The sequence below is a fragment of the Ostrinia furnacalis genome, unplaced genomic scaffold (genome assembly GCF_004193835.3).
Source record: "Ostrinia furnacalis isolate ACB-3 unplaced genomic scaffold, ASM419383v2 OfSCF7393, whole genome shotgun sequence".
NCBI lineage: Eukaryota > Metazoa > Arthropoda > Insecta > Lepidoptera > Crambidae > Ostrinia > Ostrinia furnacalis.
The window spans coordinates 111618-136281 of NW_021137632.1; the positions used below are offsets into that span (position 1 = coordinate 111618).

At 37.5% G+C, this 24664-nt stretch overlaps 1 protein-coding gene across 1 annotated transcript in view; it reads left to right on the plus strand.

The window, feature by feature from the left end:
• Positions 1-24664, plus strand: part of Pde11 (Phosphodiesterase 11) — a 46625-nt gene that overhangs the window by 17737 nt on the left and 4224 nt on the right. Inside the window, exons 7-13 of the mRNA XM_028320489.1 lie at positions 12165-12323; positions 13343-13477; positions 19186-19335; positions 20509-20559; positions 21645-21899; positions 22455-22564; positions 23608-23796. Of these exons, the coding sequence (XP_028176290.1) occupies positions 12165-12323; positions 13343-13477; positions 19186-19335; positions 20509-20559; positions 21645-21899; positions 22455-22564; positions 23608-23796 (1049 nt within the window). The remainder of the gene's footprint in view (positions 1-12164; positions 12324-13342; positions 13478-19185; positions 19336-20508; positions 20560-21644; positions 21900-22454; positions 22565-23607; positions 23797-24664) is intronic.

Here is a 24664-nt window from a genome sequence, read left to right on the forward strand (position 1 = left end):
GACCATATTATGGTTAATACGTTTTTTTCTCGCTGGATGTCACAAAATTTTTCAAACGCTCAATAGGACGCTTGTGTCGTTTAGTCCTTGGAAATGTTTGATAAATACGTTTAAAAAGCTTTAAAAGCCGTTTTTAAAATTGTGACAGTTGACGAATTAAGGATCTATGCATAATGATCCTGAAAATAAACAGCTATCGACTATGGAGGTGTTTTAAGATGAACCAATTCCAACGAAAGTCCCATGCGCTCGGAACACTTTGAAACTTACGGTCGCCTATTTTTCCGAAATATCCGATTATATGACAGAAACGTTACTAGAGAAATTTAGAATGGTTAATTATTAATAGTAAACAGCCACTTTTTTTCCAAAAGTCTTCAGTTTAATAAGGGAAACTGGCCAGCATAGTCGAATCGCCATTCGTGACGAAAATGTGAGCTTTTACACGTCTCGTCAAACAACTGACTATTTGAACACTCAAAATATGAAATAAACAGGTCCAACGCTACAAAATTCTTGCTTGGAATCTAAACACTTCTTTTGGTACCCATATATTAAAATTAAATGCGTGAACAGCGATTTATGTAGCCAGAAGCAACTGTCGGTGCGGTCAAAAACCATGCTTTGGAGGTGCCTCAAGCTGAGTGGAAAAAATGCTATGAAAAGTGTTTCGGACACATTAAAAACTGCTTAGATCATGAAAGACAATACCAATAAATGCAATCAATTCTATTTTAATAATATACTACTTTGTTTTCATAGTTAGGCTCACAACTTAAATAGTGTCCCACGTATTAATTGTACATGATCGTTTCGTTTATCTGTAAACAAACTTTTGAAAATAATGACTAGATTTCGAGTTTAGAGCACTTCATTTAAAAAAAAAATCCGAACTCAAAATTTTCTTTTCATATTTTTTAGGGATAGTAAATTAGTAGAGCTACCTCCCCTAGCAGTTTGATTCACCCATTCTGGGACACCCTGTAGAATGAGAGTACCCTGTACATCAATAACTAAATGTGGGCCAAGATAATCGGATAACTCGATATGTCTTGATCAATCGTGCCGTCGTGCCATCGCTCGAGTCGGACTTCGAAATACAAGTGGCGGAAAAAATATGATTACGATTTATCATCTGACGAAAATGGCCGTACAATTTGATACTTTTCCGAGATGATGGATCATTTTGATCGATGGATATCTATCGATATAAGTTGGCGCGATACATAGATAGATTTTGGGTACTTTAAGAGGGCTAATCATGTAATTACCGTCATCATTTTTGTTCGATGTCCAAAATATCATGTTGTTATCAGAAAAAGAAATGATTGATTGTGATAATGATGGCGCATTCAAAAAGGATACTTGTATTTTTGATAGGTAAATGCATCAATAGATGTTTTTAATTTCATTATCATTGTTATGTGGCATTTGATCGTTATCTTTATTACAAATCGTATTAAACTGAATTTCATACTTTTGATATAAACTTTAGTTAAAAAGAAGACACAAAAATTTACGCTAGATTTTATGTGAATTTTACACACGCTAAAAGTCATTACGTTGTATTTTTGTTTACATTTAGGTCGTAAATTGTTCGTACACAACCAGAGCTCGGTTAAAGAGCTAGATTAATATTAATAACCTACCCACATTCGCGAACGGTTGCGTAACGTTGTTGACAAGACAAACAACGTATGATAATACGCTGTATAATGGCAATTATACTTCGTCGCTGCATCCTCGAGATTTTCATATTTACCAGGTAGTCCACTTCTCATTGTACTAGGCATCGAACATTTTAGAGCATACAATACAAAAAAGTACTTGTTGTGACTCGATATCCGGCGGTAGTGGGGCACGCTTACGTCACACTCCTCCAACCGTCGAGTCGTCATTCGCTTCGATAGTGCGGGCATCGTAACATCGAAATTTCTCGTTCGTGCCGCAAAAATTAAATTAAATTAAATTGGAATAAGTGTGTGCTTCGTGTGTGTTTAAATGTGAAAAGACCATAAAAGTAAACATTTCGATAAAATACACAGTTATTACGTCGTCTAGAGCGACGCGACATTTGGAGGATAATAATGGCTACCTGTTGGGGAATCAGGAGACCGGATCAAGGCCGCAAGTAAGTGCTCCGCCAACGAAAGTGCCTGCCAAGCTGCAGTCTGCGAGGAATCGCGCCGTATTGCAAAAAACATCACTCATCGTGAATCACAATGATGACTACGACCACTCTGGCAAGAGTGTACCGACCGAGAGGCAGATGAGTTTGGGGAATATTTAAAACAATTATTTTGTTTTTACCCAACTGTAAAAGGAATGGCAAAATGTTTTCGACTATGTTCAATCTGTGCTCGTACATAGGTACGTAATATATTGGATCCTAATTTAACACTGAGTTGTGCTGTGATGTGAGTTGTGCTGTGATGAAGTTCATACCGTGTTCATGGAATCTTACCTTAATGCTATTAAGGTAATCTATGTATTTCCTAAGAGTAGTGATGCGATTACTACCGAAATACCAAAATCGTNCCGTCATGCAACAACTAATCGTTGAAAAGTTATCATAGAATCGATTAAAAGAAAAGCAGCAGGCTAATCTAGAAAATTACATTGAATTATATTCTTAAATTTTGAAGCAAGACCTTCTGCTTCGCATTTTGATAATACTTTACTTAACGATAATACCTATTATGTATAAATATTCTTTGTAAAGGTCTTATTTATTTAAATAACGTATTTATCATAGTTTTGATTTCACTAAAGCTCTCTAAACATCTACCTGGTAAATATGAAAATCTCGAGGATGCAGCGACGAAGTATAATTTATGGTTAAACAAACTTACCTTAAGTGAAGTTTGACCGTAATTATACGAGTCGCTGCATCCGAAGAGATTTTCATTCCCGCCCTACCCCTAAGTTTACACTTAACTTACCCTTACTTAACTTTAGCGAAATCATACTCTGAAATGAATGACGACTCGACGGTTGGAGGAGTGTGACGTAAGCGTGCCCCACTACCGCCGGATATCGAGTCACAACAAGTACTTTTTTGTATTGTATGCTCTAAAATGTTCGATGCCTAGTACAATGAGAAGTGGACTACCTGGTAAATATGAAAATCTCTTCGGATGCAGCGACTCGTATAATTACGGTCAAACTTCACTTAAGGTAAGTTTGTTTAACCATAAATAAGTGTGGCTTTTATAAGGAACAAAGAAGAGTTTGGCTACCTTTGTCATTATTATAATTAATTTCGTTGCGAGTCCAATGACAGTTTAACTTTCCCCCGGGACAAACTTGACCTTCACTGGTTGGGTTTTTATTAGTACCGGTCAAGTTGTAGATCCTGGCTACACAGGAGTTGCAGCGGTGGGAACGAGAGATGGGAATAGTCCCGTCTACCTTCGTCATTATTTTCAGCATACGTAAGTCTGTTAGGCCAAAGGCCACGTGGGTACGCTAATATTGCAACTAGCTTCCATTTCGGTTAAGATGCTTAATAAGTCCGTGATTAAAAAATAGTTTATTGAGTAAATGTGTGTCATTAATGGGAATTGAACCCTGGACCGTTGGATTTAGAGCGTCTAATTACTTACTTAATAGACCACAGAGGCATTAGGAGTACCTTACTAAATACTAAACAATATGTCTACTTACTTACACTTTACATTATGTACAGCTTCTTTTTCCTCTTCGTTAAACACCTGTAAAAAGCAATTAGACACCTCAATTTCACCAACGGCTTATCTAATATCTTCCTGCTCACCAAAACGAGAGAATCCCTAATAAGTTACCAGAAAGTATCCAATACACTTTTATAAAAGCTAAACGCTGCAGAATGGTAGTTGTAAACAGTGGTTAGCGAGTTAAAATATGTTTGGAATAGCGCGCAGTAAAAGGGTGGTTCCCCTAATGAAGATGAGAACGGGCTCGGAGGCTGGGCCCTGGGGAAATCTCTAAAAGGCTTTACACTTGTCCAATAAGTTTTTGGGAATGCTTGTTTAGTGGTTAGTGCTAACAATGCCCCGGTTTTTAAGTTTCGAAATACGCGAGCTACAAGCTTTATAAACTACTTATTGCGAACCTTTAACCAGCCAACTGGCTTAGCGACTGTTTTCGCCGACTTCTGTTTTCTTTTGCGGTATTGAAAATACAATGTATAGCCTGACCAGGAACATAAAAACCCTCGCCATGTTGCGGAAAACTAATGGTACTAATTTCTTTTAATGGCAACAGTAACTGAAAACTTCATTGACATGTCACCTTGTATGTCAGTCTATTGCTGTCAAAGTGTAAACAAACTTTATTTTTAATGTGCACAATTGATTTTGTGAATTAAATTGCTAAAATCTTTTTATAGTCGTGAAAGAAAAGTGGTTCACAATGTGTTAAAGTATTTGTCGAAGAGAAATACTAAGGGTTCGGACAATATTTTCATTAAATAATGTTTCCGACAAAGGTTGTCAAATTGACTGACATGTTTATCATATAGTACAGTCCACTATGAAAATTAGCTGTGGTTTGTTTCAACTACCTATTTTAATTTTTTTTGTCATGTTCTAAGTGTTGAATTTTATGGAATTGGGAAAGAAGTACCGAGTTTGATGCGTTCATGAGCAGACATTGCAGTTGAATATTCAAGTTCTGAATTTGATTATTCATGATTAATAAAATAAATCCTACTAGCTCGATTGATGGTTTCATTTAATTTATTTAAACCAGGTTACCTATAATAATATTTTTTCGTTAATTTATGAAAATATCAAATTAGCCCGTAATCCTGAATCCTGATACATAAAGTTAGCCAATTAATTTAACACAGGTACGACTGTACTCAGTGTTGCACTATCAAATGCAATTGTCGCGCCTCTATGCCAGGGTTTTTATGTTCCTGGTCAGGCTATACACTTATTATATGTAGTGTAGAGTGTAGACTATAACAGCGTAGCAGCGAAACCTAGAATTAAATATGTTTAACTCATTAAAAAAGGGAATTTACAATCGTTTGCTACTAAGTAGAAAAAACAAGTCTTGTTTTTATAGATAGCAAAAACTTGCCATTTCAAAAAATAGCCGCCTAACCTAATACCTAATATTGTAATGCAAAATAGTTCTTGCCAATAGAGGAGAAAATAGGTTCATTCAACCAAATAATTAAAAATTCTTTGTATTTTTTGCTGCGGCAATACTTACCTATGGTTTCTCCGCAAACAGCGATACTGAATAAAGTATTTATAATACTTAAAAATATTATGAAATTGTTCAACCAATTTTATGATTTGAACAACAAATCAAATGCCCGAAAAATTGGTATCTCAGTTCGAAATATAGCCGATATAAAACTGTTTGTTTATTGGAGGGATCGTTATTTATTACTTTACGATTAATTAATATGCAAACACGCTACCAAAATTTACAATGGTCGATGCTTTAAAAATAGATTTTGTGATAAGAACAATCTGAATTTATAATTTGATAGAAATAAAAAGATGTACTGAATATTTACGTATACAGGGTGACTGTTTAATAACCCTTTCCAAGATATTCCTACTTAGGTAAAGAGTGTAATCAAAAATACTCAAATAGTAATAAATCCTAAAAAAAAAATAGATTTGGACTTACTTTGTTTTGTTTTGCAACAAAGATAATTCTAAATAAGTAATATTAATTGTTAAATCTTCGTAACTGTCATTGTTTTATGCAAAAACTGCTAAAGAAAAACATAAATAAGGACGGTAGGTAGGTCTCATAGTGATATCTGTCAGAATAACCCTAGACTACTTCCCTTTAACGGCTCCGCCACTAATTACCAGTCACCCTGTCTGTATAGTCCCAATATAATAATATTGGCTCAAATTACGTATTATTATTATGAGTAATCGTAGAACTGAATATCGCGATGTCGGATACAGATGACGTGTAATACCAATACATAAAGCCTGATGTAACGTAGTTTTTTTATTTATTTATTACATATAATTTAACCGTTACATCTCTGATTAAATAGTGTCTTAAATCCTCTTGATGTTTGTCCAGACACTATTGTTCTCTATACAAATAAAATAAACATTTTAGTATTTATAAGCATCTACAACTTAGTCTAAACAAGCAAGTTACACAAGCATGTCAAGCTGAAAAAATAAGATGAAAGAACATTTACACAATTATTTGCTCAATTCTTGGCTCACTTTCATTTTCTATTAACCGTTTACAAAGTCTTGGTCGTTTAGACCTATCTCAACAAACAAAATGTTCGCAATAATTGCGCCTTTGTGAAAAGTATCAATCCATACAGCTCCCCCAATGTTCACTTAACAATAGTTTATTGGACATCTTCCAAGAAAAAACGCAATTATTAAAGATCTCTCCGCAGATGCGTAGTATAGTCACAGTAAAAAATAATAGTAAGTCATATTGTACGAGTTTGTATGCGAACTTTTAGCGTTCACAAAAGCGCGCGATGGCAAACAAGCTTTAAATCCGTTTTCAAATAAATCACTAGTCAGCTTAACAGACGAGTGCTGTACGGAATAAAAACATCGGGAAAATAAATAGTTGTGATACGTGCGATTCCTTTTTCTGTACTTACAAAATGTATTGGTGTGTCGCGTTTTTGATGACTTATAAAATTGTGTAGTACGAGTACACGACTCGGCTTAAGCCTAGGCGCAGACCTTAGTTGGCCGATTGTTGGATCGAGCTGTTAATCAGTATGGAGATGTATGCAAGTACGCACATTACACCGATGTGGTATCAGACGATTCTTCATACAAATTAAAAATTGGGACCAACTATCGGCCAACTGAAAATCGGTGGTCTGCGCCTAGGCTTAGAGTTGACAGCTCTTTCTAGAAAAGGCTGTTAAGGTTCTACTATTTTTATTTTACTGTGGTATAACGCCCGTCGATGTCCTCTGACGGCACTTTAGTTAGTTTACCCGATATTATCTTTCCTTTAATAACACTATTTGGTTGGAGTTGCGACTGATTTTCGCTTATAATGTTCCTTCGTGATGATGGCATTTTAGATATTTAATATTTTTTTATGAAAGTGTGTACGTTCAATTTGACGGATATTAAGCTTTGCGTATTAAAATCTGTATCTAATGGTTTTATTTGCTTTCCAAACATTATCATGTGAATTTATAATTGTTTAGGCCAGACTTTGTCTAGTCTGAAGGTTATTTGTATAATTTATATGGACAATTTTATTCATTAAGTGGAAATTAAAGATATATTTAGAGAAAATTTACCGATTCGATTGAGAAAATTGATTGATTAAGTATATCGTACTCATCCTCACTCCCAAACTGATTATTATCAAATAGGCTCTATAATATTTTTTCCCAACAACAATGTACTTTTATAAAAAGGGAAACCTTTCATTGGCTATACTATCAGTCTAAATCTTATAACTAATATTTTCAATGTATCGCTGTTGGTTTCTATAAAATAAATAAATAAATAAATAAATAATATAAATATCGTGATCTGAAGCATGCTGGCTAGATTTTTGGTGGGTGGGTATATTAATATCCTTTAGTCTTAAAATATTTAACACGTTGGACGCCACGCAGCTCACCGGTGAGCCTCGAACAATTTCCGTTGTGTCTAGTGTCTCGACAGACAAAACTTGATAAAATGTCTACTTCAACGTTACTTGGTCAATCATTTTAACTGACGCTAACCCGAAATTCGTTCCTCTATTTGTTTATTACGGCCATAGTATTGTTTTGTAAACAAACCATAAAAACGAATTTAATAGAACATCGAAATTAAACTAATTCCACAACGGGACCGTTGTGAATCTCAACGGCTCCCATTTTGAACGTGGGACTTACAAAGATATTTTGGGATAATATTTACACTGTTAATTATTTCCCACGATACGATTTTACAATAAAATTTGCATTCAAATCGGCTCGGAAAATTAGATTAAATCGGTTGGTTGGCCAATGTAAACCTGGCCCAAAATGGAATTCCGCGGACTAAATTACCTTTGTTTGCTGGTGATATCGAAAACGAAGTATATTTTACTTTGGGCTACTTTCACAGAGCGTTTTACGTAGCTGCTAACTAAACCCTTCTCCACTTTTATACAGGATGTCCTAAAATTAACACGTCACACTGACACTGGAGGCAGCTGAGTTTAAGACGCATCGAACAAGCTTAAATATCCATAGAAAAGTTTCATAAGTTTTAAGATGACCAATTTTATTTTGTCCATAGAAAAGTTTGTTGAGTTTTGAATTATGACTCATATTAGTTATTTTTAAAAATGCACTAAATTACCTACTTATTAGATGCGTCTTAAGCTCATTTACCTCTGGTGTCAGTGTGACGTGCAAATTTTGGGACACCCTGTATGTATAAGGCCCGGTTTCCACCAATGCGGAGCGCAGAAGGGTTTTGAATAACCAATCAGACTTCATTATTGCCACTTCTCTGCTCAGCTTTGCGCCGCGCCGCCGCCATTGGCCACTGTCAAATTCTATAAAAAAAATTGACGGCCCAACACTGGCACCATCTTGGTGGAAACCGGGCCTAGAAGTACTGGTATTAAGACAAGAACTAACTTAGGTACTTATCTTACATTTAATACCTACCTTTAAATAGATAAATCAACACAATATACGAGGCAGCATATGTATTTTAAATGTCACATTTTAACAGTTTACACGTAAATCTTGCTATTTTATGTGGGAGAGACCACTTATCTTGAACATTACGAGCTGTCTAAGTGTCTGAGACTATCGTAAAAGGGATCAAATCGTATTAATAGTCACTTTCAAAAGCAATATCCTCATAATGGCGCGTTTTCAATAAAATTATCTTGGAGGATCAGCAGAAAAGTTTTGAGCTCTTTGTGTAGACACACTAGACATTTCCCTTGGCGATGCCTGGGTTGAATTAAAAAAGTAGCCTTTAAAAGATAACGGAATGAATGCTATTGAATGAAAAGTTCTATATTGACCACCATGCCGCATCGGCAGACTACCCACCAGATGAACCGATGATCTGATCTGATGAAAGTTAGGGAAAGCAGCTGGATGCGGCAGGCCTCTTTCTTCTTCATGTCATGCATGGCTGCTTGATCGGCGGCCTTTGAAAAACCACGAGAACTTTTGCGGCGGCGGCCTTTGAAAAATCCTGGAAACTTTATCGTGTTTTCGGAGCTATTCATCCCTCTTACTCTGAGACGCTAGTATGAGCGACAGAGGCAGATATATCTGAAAAATACAAAAACGACATTTAGAATTAACCTCACAAATTAACCTAACAGGCACTAGCCTGTTACGTCCCTTCTACTGAACTCGACAGGATTTGCAGACTTACACATTGTTCTAAGTTAAACCTAAGTTACGCCCTAAAACCAAACAAACTATCCTCTTGTAAACACTTCGATCTTCGGAATAAATAAACTTCGGTCTGGGACTATTTGTTAGTCTTTCAGTGGCGGTTAAGATCAATAGACATCTGGTCTGGCGGCTAGAGACTAGGGTTACCACACAAATGTCAAAAAAGCCTAAAACATTTACGTATGTAGCAGTCACTACAGTAACGTTTCTAGTTTTTATAGATATGGGTGCACGAAATTGATTTTTCTTCTGCTTACAAATTACAGGACAGGTCAAAGTCTAGAAGGAAAACACGAAGTCTGGGCATGTCCCAACAAATCGTGATGGATAGTAACCCTACTAGAGAGGCCCTTCCATGTTTGCTTGGCGAATTAAGTCCAACTCCAACAAGAAAATCGGTTAGAAGCTAATCAAAATAAACTTACTCATCATAATATTCTGATATAGTGTAGTAACCGCTTTTTAAATAAAATGACATAATATTTCCCTTATAATTAATTTATTAAGATTTCTTCTCTGAAAATGGTTTCCAAAGAAAACCTTTAATTTACGAGACGCAAAAGCATAAATATTGGGAGACAACAACTCCGTCTTTTGTACAAGAATAAATTACAAAACAAATGTAATCAAACATCTTTTTGTTTTATTTTCTTTCTACCATTTACTTGTTTCTTAGAAAAGACTTTCGATGTTTTGACGCCATGATTATTATAATGGTATAAATAGACTGTTTGATCTTTTTCAAAACCTAAACTTCTTTTAAGTGCCTTTGTGTGATGCGGATTTTGGTTACGCGTGCGGATCTGGTCTCTCTAATCTGTGGCAGATAATCACGCTGCTGATTGCGAGTGTGTAGCCCGCGTCATAGTCAACTATACTAATCTCAGGACCTACTGGTCCGATTGAAAACAAAACTGTGTTGGATAGCCTATTTATCAAGGAAGGCTTTAGACTATATCACAACACCCTACTGCCGTATGCCATTAGGACCAGAACAATAAAGAAAAATGTTGCAAAACCGGTAAAAATTATTTAAAAAAAATTAACACGCGTAAGTAGCTACGAAGTCGCGAGAACAGCTAGTTTAAGAAATAAAAAAAATGCGGACAGCCCGCATGCGGAGCAGATCCGCATGCGTTCCGAAATCCGCATCATACCTATGTATACAGGGTGTTAGGTAAATGGGTATATGAGCCGACACTAGCCCATGTTAACATGGTCATATAAATGGTATGGTGAAGTCAGAAAATTGATATCTTCATTTTAATTATTTTATTTTTCATACAAATCGGATTTCATAAAATTTATTTTGTATGAAAATTAAAAAAAATAAAATGATGATATCAAATTTCTGACTACTTCACCATACCATTTATATGCCCATGTTAACATGGGCTAGTGTCGGCTCATATACCCATTTACCTAACACCCTGTATAGGAAAAGGGCACCAAACCCCTAATTTGCCGAGTTGTATTTATAGAGGTTACAATTTAACCACTTAGATTCCTTGTCACATTCCAGTTTTAAAGTTAAATTTATACTTTGGACTTTGAAATTATGTTTGAACTCAATTTCCATTTAAATGAATGAGCTTAGGCTACGGTACTGCATTTGATTTACATATTTTCTTCTAATTTACATTGTGTTTCCGTATCAATAACACCGTGTTTTTGATGAGAGTTGCATTATTATGACCATGTTAGGCACTTCATAATAAGCTGACTATAGATCTAGTTAGTGCCTGAGGTATATAGGAGGTTACGGGAGGGTTGTCATCAACGTTGCCAGTTTTCAAATCAGCGTTGCCAGTTTTTTTTTCGCCAAGTCGGGACTTTGGTACTTATTGAGTGAAAATACCGGGATTCGTCCGTCAGAAGCGGGACATAGTAAAAAAACGTATACAATCAAAGGTTTTCAAATATTTCTTTTTATTTGACTTAAAATTACGTTTACGTGACAATAGATAGCAAAAGTAGCCAGAGAAAATGTATTTTAACAAAAAAATAATGTTTTAAATCAGGTTTACTCTATCGTTAAATTCGTCTTTAGAATAAAAAAAAAAAACAAATCGAAATAAAAAAAATATTATTCTTTAGAAAAATATGGCGTTTCAAACAATAGTCTGGTGAAGTGAGTGTCTCTCTCCGAAAAGCGGGACCGAGCCTGTCCCGCGCGGGACATATAAATCGGGACGTCCCGCCAAAATCGGGACGTCTGGCAACGCCGCACCTGACATAATATATTATGACGTGACAAAGCATACAAATTTGAAGCTTAGGTATCTGAAGTCTCGCTGACATTTGACGTCTCAAAAACACCCTCCCCTGTCGCTCTCATACCTAAGGCACTGACTGAGTTAAGCAGATGGACTATTGTGGTGATTTTTTAGCTTACTTGGAGACCAAAATAAAAAACATCTTCAATTTTACTTGGCCAAACGTAAAAAAAAGTTTGCTCTGTTTGCTTTTTGTAGATCGGACAGTCGTGTTCCTGCAGTTTGTGCTGCAGTGCAGACTCAATGACTTGATGATGATGATAATAATGACATGAAAAAATGATAATACCTATAAGATTTTAAACTTTCGCGTTCCATTTCAACTAAATAGTAAGACACGGGTCTTAACGCGACGTTTATTAATGAGTTACATTATGTACTCACGGCTTGACGTTTCGGCTGCGATGCTGCAGCCGTGGTCACAGGCCGACTGGCGAACTTGAAAATTTTTAACTACCCTCATATTGTAATTAAAAATCCTCATATTGTCAGAAAAAATGATAATCTTTCCCTTTCCCCAGGTGCTTCTAGTCCACGAGGCGTCCAAAGGCAGCTTCTCGCGGGTGTTCGACCTGGAGGCCGGCGATGAAGCGGAGCCCGGGACCCCTCGGACTTCGCCCTACGAGAGCCGGTTTCCCATCAACATCGGCATCACGGGCTACGTCGCTACTACTGGCGAGGTAAGTTGATACGATGGAAGAAAAAGAATATGACCTGCTTAAAAATGTAGCTCGAGGCGACCCTATCTATGATGCAGCGAGCTTGACCAGAATATTCATTCGTGGCTTGAAGGTTGATAGTATTTTTGTAGATACGAGCCTACCTACACTAAGGCTGGGTTGCACCATCTTACTTTAGCAAACTGACGTATTGTTTTCGAATTCCTTCATTTTCTTCTGGTAAATTAGAGAGGGTCGTGCTCCTTCTTCAGTAGAGGCCTGACTTGATGATGAATAAAAAGTTATATTATTATCTAATCTATTGCAAAAACATAAATAACCCTTTATACTATACTAGCTGACCCGGCGAACTTTGTTCCGCCTTAATGGCAATAAATAAGCAGACTTTTTTTTATTTCGAACGGGATAAAAAGTAGCCTATGTCCTTCTCCTGGCTCTAAACTACCTCCCTGACAATTTTCAGCTAAATCGGTTCAGCCGTTTTTGAGTTATAAGTGGTGTAACTAACACGACTTTCTTTTATATTATAAATAGACTAGCTGACCCGGCGAACTTTGTTCCGCCTTAATGGCAATAAATAAGCAGACTTTTTTTTTAATTTCGAACGGGATAAAAAAGTATCCTATGTCCTTCTCCTGGCTCTAAACTACCTCCCTGACAATTTTCAGCTAAATCGGTTCAGCCGTTCTTGAGTTATAAGTGGAGTAACTAACACGACTTTCTTTTATATATATAGATAATATACCCTATATATTTAATGTAAACTGTCCTAAACACCGATGTTTAATTACTCCAACTAACCAAAATGATAAATCTTAAACCTTATCCCATTTTAGCCATAAATTACGACCTTAAGAGCTTTGAATAATGATGTTCTAATTTGTAACGTAATCTTCTAATCTCCAGGTTGTCTGGAAGAGATCGCTTTATAAGACCGTCTCTTTTGTATATTTTTTTTTCTTTTCTTGTCTTATGTGGTGTACAATAAAGTATAGTAATATATCTATCTACCTTCGCAGACCGTGAACATCCCAGATGCGTATTTGGACGCACGTTTCGACCCGTCTGTGGACGAAGGCACAGGGTTCAAACACAACACCATCCTCTGCATGGCCATCAAGAATTCCGAAGGAAGAATCATTGGAGTCATTCAGGTATGATAATAACGCTTACTTTTTTATCTTTTTCTTTTATGGCATCGTGTGCCAGTGTCAAGGGATTCAAATAATTTAATTTATAGATCGCGCAGCAAGAGTTGAGGCAGTCAACACAAGCAAAGTTTTCTATGTGTGTACATTTGTCGCGCTGACGTTTTGCGTATTTGACTGATTTGTGTGTTCTGAATTCAAGTATTAAATCAATGTGAGTATGTGTTAGCCTCAACTTTCGTTGCGCGCGGTATACCTAAACGAGTAAGAATATATTTTGTCACCAAAATTTTTCCCACTTTCAAACTAGAAAAACATTTTAATATTGAACCCCATTTATAACCTTATTCCTGATCATGAGAAATTGAATTTTTCCGGTTGAGTTATAAAGGTCATTTACAATCTGCGAGCAAGTTTGGTGTTAGCAAACGATTTATCGTGAACCCACTATATTGCGATCAACTGTTTTCGTCATGATTTTCCGGGAGTTCGGAAACTAAGATTTACATTTAATTTTGACACTAGAATGGTCACTCCAGCTGTGAGCTGCTGCTCCAGCTGTTTTGATTTTTAATTGTGAAAATATTGATTGCATATTAATTAATGAAGTTTTCTGAAGCTTCAAAAAAATTCACAGAAATAATGATTGCTTTGGAACTTTGAATTGCAATTTTCAGTTTTTCACGAAACCAAGCTCATATATTTATGTTAGTTCTCGTATGAGAAACAGCACCTTCATGCGTGGTATTGTGGCAGAGGTATTTCATTAGATTGTATCTAAGCGTTGTACAGTCCACAATGAGGGCTATGTATGTACCTACTCATTTATGCTTGTTTTCAACGGAACATACACCTAAAAATAAAATTAAAAGCATTAATTAAGACTTTATTTCAAACCTAATATTCAAGAGGCACGGTGTGGGCTGATTCCTAAAACTTCATTACATTTCTAAAAAAAAGGTCTCGCTCCAAAATTACCAAAAAAAAAAACTTCGCCGGTGACCTAAATGAGCTAGTTTATTATTATAACCGTTGTAAAATGTTGGAAGTCCCAATTTCCCAGCGGAGTCTAACATAAATATAACATAAAAAGTCCAATATAACGTATGAAGTCACTGGGAACGAGATCCCAAAGTTATTCAAATGAATAATGAAAAATTCAGGCGTGTACGAGTGGCCACAATAAAATTGTTAATAAAAATATAGCGCACAGCGGTCATATGCGACGACGGCAGTTACGCATAGCGCAAATTGCATATTTTATCAAGTGCTTAAATCTTAACTTGCAAACTTATACAGTCTTATAACTTTTTATAGACAAAGATTTTGTTACTGAAAGTAAATTTACGTTAACGGTCGTTAAGAGCGACCTCTAAAAAGCTTTTTAAATTATCCACACAGCACGCGACCTACTTTACGCACATAACCTAACACCCAGCCTACATTTAGCGTAAATCCAGAAAATATCGTGCTTCCTGAAAAGCGAGCCATAATGCCAACTTTAAATTATTTGTCACACTGGATGCGGTCTGCGGTCAGGTATTGAACGACATTGTTGGTCTCTATTCGGTTCTGTCGGCATTTTGTATTTGAGAAGTAGCCCTAATGAGAAGTAGCCCTAATGAGAAGTGGCCATAGTGAGAAGTGGTCCATTAGCGAGTCGGTTGCCATAATGAGAATTAGCCCTAATGCGCCCAAAGGATGCAATCTGATGGTGCAGGAGCAGGCACGAGCAAAGAACGCAAACCGCACCGTGGCAGATTGCCTTTTCACGAATCCTGACAGATTGTCTTGCCAGGCCTAGGATGCGCGCCGCGACAAGCGGTTATCACACCATTTTATCGATTTTGCCCATAGGGTCATTCCATCGTTTCGGGTGTTACGTTCGTACACACATATTCAACAATTTCATGTATTTTGAAATAGTATTTTAATAATGTTAGTGCCTTAATCTGTCCGTTTTTAGTTGTTTTATCTAAATAATAAAGTTTGTACAGCTTAGAATGTAGGATAATGAAAATATGAGTCGAAAAGTGTGCGTTTCGGGCGTTACGAGATTTTGCCTCTATGTTCTGACTGTTGCTGCATTTACTCGAAATTTAGCGAATTTTCTTAAGGAATCATACCTTAAACTTACAGGACTTCTAAAGTATGAAATTTACAAACCATGTAATATACAATCACTGTTACATAAAACGTTTTACTATTTTTTTATAATTTTTTTCTTTGTTTCGGGTGTTACAATGGTTCTGTTTCGGGTGTTACGAGTACGAAAATTCAACGCTTTTTATCAATAAAATCGGTGTTTTATTAGTCTCTAGGTATTACAAAATAAGGAGTACAACAAATAAACACAAATAGAGCTAATTCTGGTTTGAAATTACGAAGCACCTTTTTTTAAAAAATATACAAAGTTCAAGTTTAATTTTTCCTCAAAATATAGCTTTTTCTATTGTTTTTGGCTTGAAATAGCATTACTTTAATTTTTAATTACGATATTTATTGGAAATGTCGAACATCGAGACTTTTTAGCAATACCTTAATTTTAGTGTTAAGTCAACATTTCAAAAAAATCTTAAATAGAGAAATATGACTCGTTTTCCGATGCCAGCGCTAGAGGGAGGTGGAAGGACCCTCACAGTAATACTTTTTGACTTCTCCAAGCAATATACACACATTATCGACATTAAATAAAAATGTGATACCCGAAACGTTTCGGGTGTTACAGTTTTTAATCAAGAAAAAAACACACTTAATTATTATCATGCTCAGATATTAGTTAGTATTTGAAATCATTACTACCATGACCTTACTTTTACCAAATATTGTTATCCTAATCCATGTGTAAGGTACAATAATAAAGCAAATACCTGTTTTTTTGTTTCGGGTGTTACATCGCCGAAGTAACGAGAAAACACACTTAAAACTTGATGATAATCAATTTTTTCAGGACTATGACGCTATCTACCAATACTATGATAAATACCCTCAAATCATATAGTGGCAAAACGGTTCACAGATTGATAGTTTTTTTTAAATCGAATTACTAATAATTAGAGAGAAAATGATCATTCAGACAGTTGACTTAAGTATAGACTTTGAAGATTAATAACTTAAAAATTACTTGTTTCTTTCAGATTTTTTTTATTGCACATTATAATTTGGAATGTTTACTTTCAAAATTCATCAGATTTAATGCGAAAAGTACATATTTAGTTTTTCAGCCTCGGTAACATTTGTCATGGAATGACCCCATACATTTTAACCTCGATAAAATATATCACGGCGCGCATCCTAGCCCGCCTGGATCGCTGACCGATTGTCCTGCCCAACAATGTTATACATACATGATGCGGGCTGCGTTCACTTTGACCTGACCGCAGACCGCATCCAGTGTGGCAAATCCTTAATGCCAACTTTAAACTACCGCTGAACTCGTCCCAATTATGAAATTTCATATAAAAGTCTCCACTCTCGGCTTAATTCGGATAAATTAAACTGTTTATTCGAAATTGTTGCGCAATGCGACACTACATTTTGGACTAACTCCGTTCGAAGTTAATTTATTTGCGAAATAAAACTGAAGTCCCATGCTTTCCGTTGTAGACTCATTCGTTCTTAAAGGCTTTTAACAGGCTATTCGCACAGCATAATGCTAGTGAGATTTTACGAGGGAAAAAGACTGACTTACTACATATACTTAGAATACTTTTTAGAATGCCAGTTGAACCATTCTTTTACTACATTATATTCACGTATGTACCTACTAATAATAATGCAAAAAACGCACATACGTTCGTAGGTACTACATGCACACGTAGTTGATGATGATGAACGATGTACTAATGTAACATTATGAATACCGAACAGATAAAACCCTTGAAATGTCTTTTGGGAGACCTTACAACTCCCAAAATATCCAACCGTTATGACCAAAAGCATTTTTATTTCTCACATAAGAGCGAAATATCATAGAATAGGTAAGCATTGGAAGTAATGGACCATGCACCATTAAACTTTTAGCTTGCTATTCAAACGAGTTTGATTATGCAGAATTGCTTTTGCCTTATCTATCGGTCAAACGGAAAATATTACGTACAACGCTTTGAAACGTATTTTTGCGGTGAAATGAAAATGTGCGCGTAAAAGGCTCGTTAGGTTTGAATGTTTGTATACGTACCGATAACCAAATCAACAGAGTTATCAATGTTGCAATAAAAAAACAGATGTTTGTGTTAACTCTTCGTGTAAAAAATATTGAACGAATTTTGGTGAGACTTTACAATGTTTACAGCTTTACAAATCCACGGGAACGACAACTTAGCAAGCAAACTTATTAGTTATTGGGAGACTGAGTTTGTTTAAACGTTTCTTCTAAGTCCTTACTAATGTTTGTCTCAAAGCGTTGTTAGGGTCCAAATGTAAGAAGGCAAGTTACCTTTTTAAATACATGCCTATATGATGACCATCATAAGTTCCAAATCTTTAATATTACTCCAGAATAAGATCTAGTAATTACACAGAAAACACCCAAGTGAATACCAACATTATGAGAAGTCAACTCAATAAACCACACTCATTTCGCTAACACACTCAAAGAGTATGACAATGGGCGCGTAAAGTAAGCTCAATGGCGGATTATGCCCGAGGGGTCGTCTTAAAGGACTTTGCAACTTGTTTTCTTAATTTCGTTATTATAACAGTTGCAGTGGTTCTCAACCTTTTTTGGACCAGGGACCACTAATCTTTACTATTCGCAGGACCATTTAAAAAATTGTAACTAAACTAAAACCAAATAGTATCTAAAATAAATATTATTTAAAAGGAAGACATCTTGATTTAGAAAGTACATTCATAGTAAGATTTTTGAGCATGCATTCTTCTTTACAAGTTCGGTAAATACTTATTACATAAACTCTCTCATGACACGCGAAAGTCTATCGTTTGCGGACTATTTTTTTGTAACCCAGGAAGTGTTCACATATCTACCACCAGGGGGCAGCAGACTACATGAGGCTCGAATCCACTAAACACCTGAGGTTTTCCTTCTGCCGCATAGTGGTCGGAGCCTTGGGTACTAAATGACCAAGGAGCCTTACGGACCGTCACGCTCAATGGGGGTCCGACAGGATTAGCCGGGACCTCGTTCGCGGACCATATCTTAACTCCTGAGGACCACCGGTGGTCCGTGTACCACTGTTGGGAACCGTTACAACACTTTCTTGACGGGGAAAACTTCTGTGGACTTGCTACTTAACGCGGTGCGGGACGCATTATCAGTTATACCGGAGGCCGTTGTGGGAGTTGCCTGACGTAATTAAATCAGGAAGGCGGAATTGTTACGCTTTGTATTGCGAAACACGTTAATGACACCAAAACGTAAAAGGATTTTTTAGATAAACGATAAGACTAATTTTCAGACAAATTATTAGTTCAGATTTGTGTAGTTTCGAATATGAATTGTCACTTGAAAATATTGTTTATCAAAACTTGACGTGCAGTCCGTTTCAGTCTCGGTCTGCCCGTTTGTAAGTGACCCCTATGGTAACACTTATCAGGAATTTTGATGTCATAGGGGTCACTTAAAAATTAGGGATTGATGGTGAAAACGGGCATTATTTATTTATTATTAAAAAATTTTACACAGCCCAAGCCTGCGTCTGCCAGTGCTCTATACATTGACGACTTTATAACACCAGTAATTTACCTTCCAGCTGGTGAACAAATTCGACGAGCTGTTATTTACCAAAAACGACGAGAACTTCGTGGAGGCGTTCGCGATATTCTGCGGGATGGGCATCCACAACACGCATATGTACGAGAAAGCCATCACGGCCATGGCCAAGCAGAGCGTCACGCTTGATGTGAGTAGCTTCTTCAAATCTAATTCAAGAGGAGAGCGAAGATACGCTGGCGATAGGCCGGCAACGCACCTGTAACGCCCCTGGGTCTGCGGGTGTCTATGGGCGACGGTAATCACTTACCATCAGGTGATCGTTTGCCTCCTGTCACATAAAAAAAAATCTTTTTTGAGGTTTACCGCAATTAACTAGGACCGCGGTCCCAATCGCCGGATCCGCAAAAAATTAATAATTTTCTTCCGGCGACTGAGACCACTCATAAATTTTAGTACTGTACCGATTTTGGCTTGAATAATAATCTTTTTTAAGTTATCTGTGAGTGGTCCTAGTCGCTGGAAGAAAAATATTATTTTTTTATGGATCTAGCGACTGGGACCGCGGTCCCAGTTAATTGCAATCCCAGTAGCCGGATTGCCCAAACAACTGCACGCAGGAAGATTTAATTAAGGCTACTGACAACGCCACTCTTGTGGCGGAGTTTTGAGCTGACACTGTGTAGGTTTGTTGTCCATATATATGTATATCACCATGTTTTAAGCAAATAAATTTATTTGATTTGATTTATTTGATTTGTGTTAATTAGTGCTTTTCCGAGGGTTACGGTGCCTTTTTATATTGTTACTCTGAAGGTACCTGAATGGCACCTGCGGTATTCTAAGGTACCTGTATAAAAAATAAAGACCGTATCGGTGCCTAAATAAAACTAGAAAATAAAATAAACATAGTGGCAATGCAGAGACATACATCTCAATAACAGCCAACGTGTAACGATGCAAGTTACAAGTTACTCTCGAGGCAATTTATTTTCGGCGGCTATCCTGCACAGCACAGACATAGTAAATGTAAAGACCTGCATAAGTGACAAGTTATTTAATTTTTTCCACCGCTTCTTTTAAATTTTCAACACCCCCTTTAATTATATTATTGGGAAATATAACTAATTTGGGACGTGTGACGTGTGTAAGCGTCCTGAAGTAGGCGTATACAAGTAATAAATATTGAGATATTTTCCGAAGGGCAAAATTATAGGATACATTTTTAGACCAATTAACATTATCCACAGCCTTTGATCATGACTCGTGACATTTCTGTGCCTTCATTAATGCAAGGATATTCCGATATTATCGATCACCTATCGGTTTCATTATTTTTAATGAGCGATTTGTGTAATTCCAGGTGTTAAGTTACCACGCGTCCGCTTCGTTAGACGACGCTCAACGGTTACGGGTAAGTTAATCTTGATTTTGATTATGAATAAATTGTCATTTCCCACGATTATTTATAATCGCTTCGATAATTATTATCGATACTCCAACATCGATACTTAAAATACTGGCGCAATAGACATGAAAAATAAAAAAGCTTAACACATAGCGACAGTCATTTGTCTTTTTTCTTTCAAATCGAACAGTTTAAATTTTGCGTGGGCTCTGCGCAAACGTATTTCTAGAAAAAATTCGTATTTTAAAATGTAGGAGATAAGAAATTGGCGCGCAAGCTAGTGACTCGCCATTTCCTTTCTCTGTCTGGAGCAGTTGAACAAAAAATCCAAATCTATCCGGTTTTCTCTCGAGCAAAAATTGTATTCACTGGAATTTATTGTAAATTACCTTTTCAAAGAGGTATTGGATATCACGTAATGCCTAACCTATGTCTGAAGTGGTTGCTTCGGCCACTTTTGTGGCCATTCGAGGAAATCTGTAACTTTAAATAACAATATTAGCTCTTAATTAATTTAATGATTTGTGTTTTAATTAGGTCTGTTGACACCAGTTATAATTTTAAGTATAGTTATTGGATCTTAGGTATCGATTTTCCGTTTTTCAATCAAGCCTTAAATGAATTTCCATCTGAAGGGAGCAGCCTAGACAAATTTACAAGCTTGATAAATTGTGATTCCGAATTCGCTTCGACCCGGCGTTCTTTGTTTAGATTGTAGGTATTCGCTCCGAGAGGCGATTTCTAAATTCTAACTGTCCCAATTGTTACTCTAGGGCTTGGTTGCACCATCTTACCTGCTTTAACAAACGTCAAAACTCTGTAAAACTCCATACAAAAAACACAGGTTATTGTTATAGTTACCATTAAAGTATGGTGGTGCAACTCAGCCATACCCCGTATTCACAAACGATGCTTGCTTAATTGTAGCAGCAAATGGCGTTGAATAGAGATCTGTGATTGGTTCATCACCCTGAGCGAGCGTCCACGCGCACTGTGAGACCTCAAAGTGATGTTTGTGATTACGGGCGTTAGTCTTTCAGGCAGCTCTAATTAATCAGATGAATTCTAATTTAAATATTCTTTCATTCCAGACCCTAAGGATACCATCATCAGTCCACTTCAGCCTCCACGAGCTGGATTTCGACGACATAGACCTCTCAGACGACGACACCCTCACGGCATGTCTGCGAATGTTCCTAGATCTAGACTTCGTGGAACGCTTCCATATAGACTACAGCGTCCTCTGCCGGTGGTTATTGAGCGTCAAGAAGAACTACAGGAATGTGACGTACCATAACTGGAGGCATGCTTTCAATGTTGCCCAAATGATGTTCGCTATACTGACGGTGAGTTTATATTGATGACTTACTAATTATAGCTTAGAATTTAAAGGAGACTGATAGAGGTGTTTTTTCGGCACATAAACGCATCTTTTGTGCCTTATGTGCTATTTATACTATCTTAATCATTTGTAAGTTTACATGGTTGATGAATGTTGTAGTTGATTTTTTGCATGTCCTTAATGAAAAATACCTCTATGTAATCTCCCTAAAAATTTGGAAAAGACTGCCCTATGTTAATGTCTATCACTATTACGGATGATCCGTTACTCAGTAACCAATTCTCCATAGTACAAATTTTGAGTTTAAGCATGAGTATGTTAGGCTTACGTTACCAATTTATTTTGATTATTATTTCCTTTGATTGCTAAAATATTTGCTGTTCAAGAAACGCTTTTGCCAGTGGGTATTTTTTTACTATCCACTTCTTTTGACTCGAGCACAGCTTCTCATTAAGCACACTTCATTCAAGTCCTACAGTCCCCAAACTATGTGTTGTGTCGTGTACAAAGCATGCTAATATAAAATAATTAATTTTTCACGCAGCGGTTTACATTGCAGGAGACGCAGTGGTGGAAGATATTCGGCGAGCTGGAGTGCCTGGCGCTGATAATCGGCTGCCTGTGCCACGACCTTGATCACCGGGGGACCAATAACTCTTTTCAGATCAAGTAAGTACATATTTTTTTATTAAGCTTCAACCAAACCAACGCGTACAGATCGCCATCGCCGATGAGATCATAGGCCAATGACAGGACGCGCGACCAATGACAAGTTTAATTGAAGCTTTAGGCCCACCGTACACGGCCACTCGAGCAGTTAGCCAGTGGTCAACATACACAGACCGCTCTTGCAGTTATAATCAATAAAAATTTCACCCTACTGCCAACCACCCGAAGCAGAATATGAGGAAAGAAAATTGTTGAAAATTTCAAGCTTGCCCGAACGGCCTTATTAGCGATTACGTAAACCTAGTTCCAGCAGAGTAGAGGACCAATATAAGGAATGTAGGCTAATTTGATTTACACCTGGTAAATAATATAGAGTCGTCCTCCTGCAGTGGGGACCAAATTACCTGATGATAATGATGAAATCTAATGTAGAGAGAGCATGATGTAACAAGCAATACATCTGTCCAATATCAGACCTGTACTGCCCAAACATCCACTGCTGAACATAGGCCTTCCACAAAGATTTCTATATTGCCCGCTTGGTAGCGGCTTGCATCCAGCGCCTTTCTGCTACCTTTATGAGGTCGTCGGCGTACTGACCAAATACAATACCTGTTATCACCAGGACCTCACGAGTAGTCGTAGTAATTGGATCGCGATGCGCGAGTTCGCGCACTCCTGGCACACAATCAGGCGAAGTTATGAGAAGAAGTGATGACATTCATCAACGTTAGCAGCCCGACGCGAAGTACCGTATTTGTGGTGTCAAGCTCCAGAAGGGGGAAAATTGACAATGAGAAGGGACATGGATAAGAGAAATTTATAGGGAGTCAAGCAAAGCGCCCGGGGAAAAGAGCCCAGAGTAAGTACCCGCGCGCTCTCCCTAGATTCGGTTCGTACGCCGTGAGGCAGGAAGAACCATGGGTGGTGGTGGGATTTGGCCAAATACAAAACCATAATCATAGAAAAACATGTTTGTCGTTGTCATCTTTCCACCTGTTCTTAAATTCCCTATTTTAAAGCGAATTGATAAATCTTTCCAGGGCATCATCACCGCTCGCCCAGCTGTACTCAACATCCACGATGGAGCACCACCACTTCGACCAGTGCCTGATGATCCTCAACTCGCCCGGGAACCAGATCCTGGCGAATCTGTCTTCGGACGACTACGAGAAGGTCGTCAAAGTGCTCGAAGACGCTATACTGTCCACCGATTTGGCTGTTTATTTCAGGTTGGTTAAAATTTGTTGGATTTCATTAAAGTACACACATCATCATCATCATGTCAGCCATAGGACGTCCACTGCTGAACATAGGCCTCCCCTAATGCTTTCCACGTTGATCGATTGGTAGCGGCCTGCGTCCAGCGCTTCCCTGCTACCTTTACGATGTCGTTGGTCCACCTTGTAGGTGGATGTCTCACGCTGCGCCTTCCGGTACGCGGCCTCCATTCCAGAACCTTGCTGCCCCATCGGCCGTCAGTTCTGCACACTATGTGCCCTGCCCAAAGTACACTCAACAGCCCATAATAGTCCACTATTAGACATAGGTTTCCCTCATTCTATCCTCTCTTCGATTTGTCATATCTAGCCCGCTGACGACATGCAAAAGATCGCTGGGCTGGATCTTTCGCTCGTCGAGTTGTAATTACTGATTCATGTAGTCATTTACATTCAATTTTCACCCGTGGTCCTACTGTCACGAGACAAACTTGACCTTCGCTGGTTCGGTTTTTATTAGCGGTCAAGCTGTAGATCCTGGCTACATAGGAGTTGCAGCGGTAGGAACGAGATGTGGGAATAATCCCTTATTGTCACGGGCTTTTTTTTTCTTAGTTCTATCATCAGGACTAGTGTCCGACCGAATGTTCGGTTTCGGTTTCGTTTTCGGTTGAGTTTCGGTAAAAATACGAGTTTCGGTTTAGTTTCGTTTTCGGCGGCAAACTTGCCGAAACTACGACCGAAACCGAATGTGCATTCGGGAGTTTCCGCGCTGTTATCGGTCATGTTCGGCGCGTTGAATGAGTGAATGAATCCGATCAGAGCCAATTTTATTTATTTAAACTTTAATGCCAAAATAAATTTGTACTTAAGGCGAACT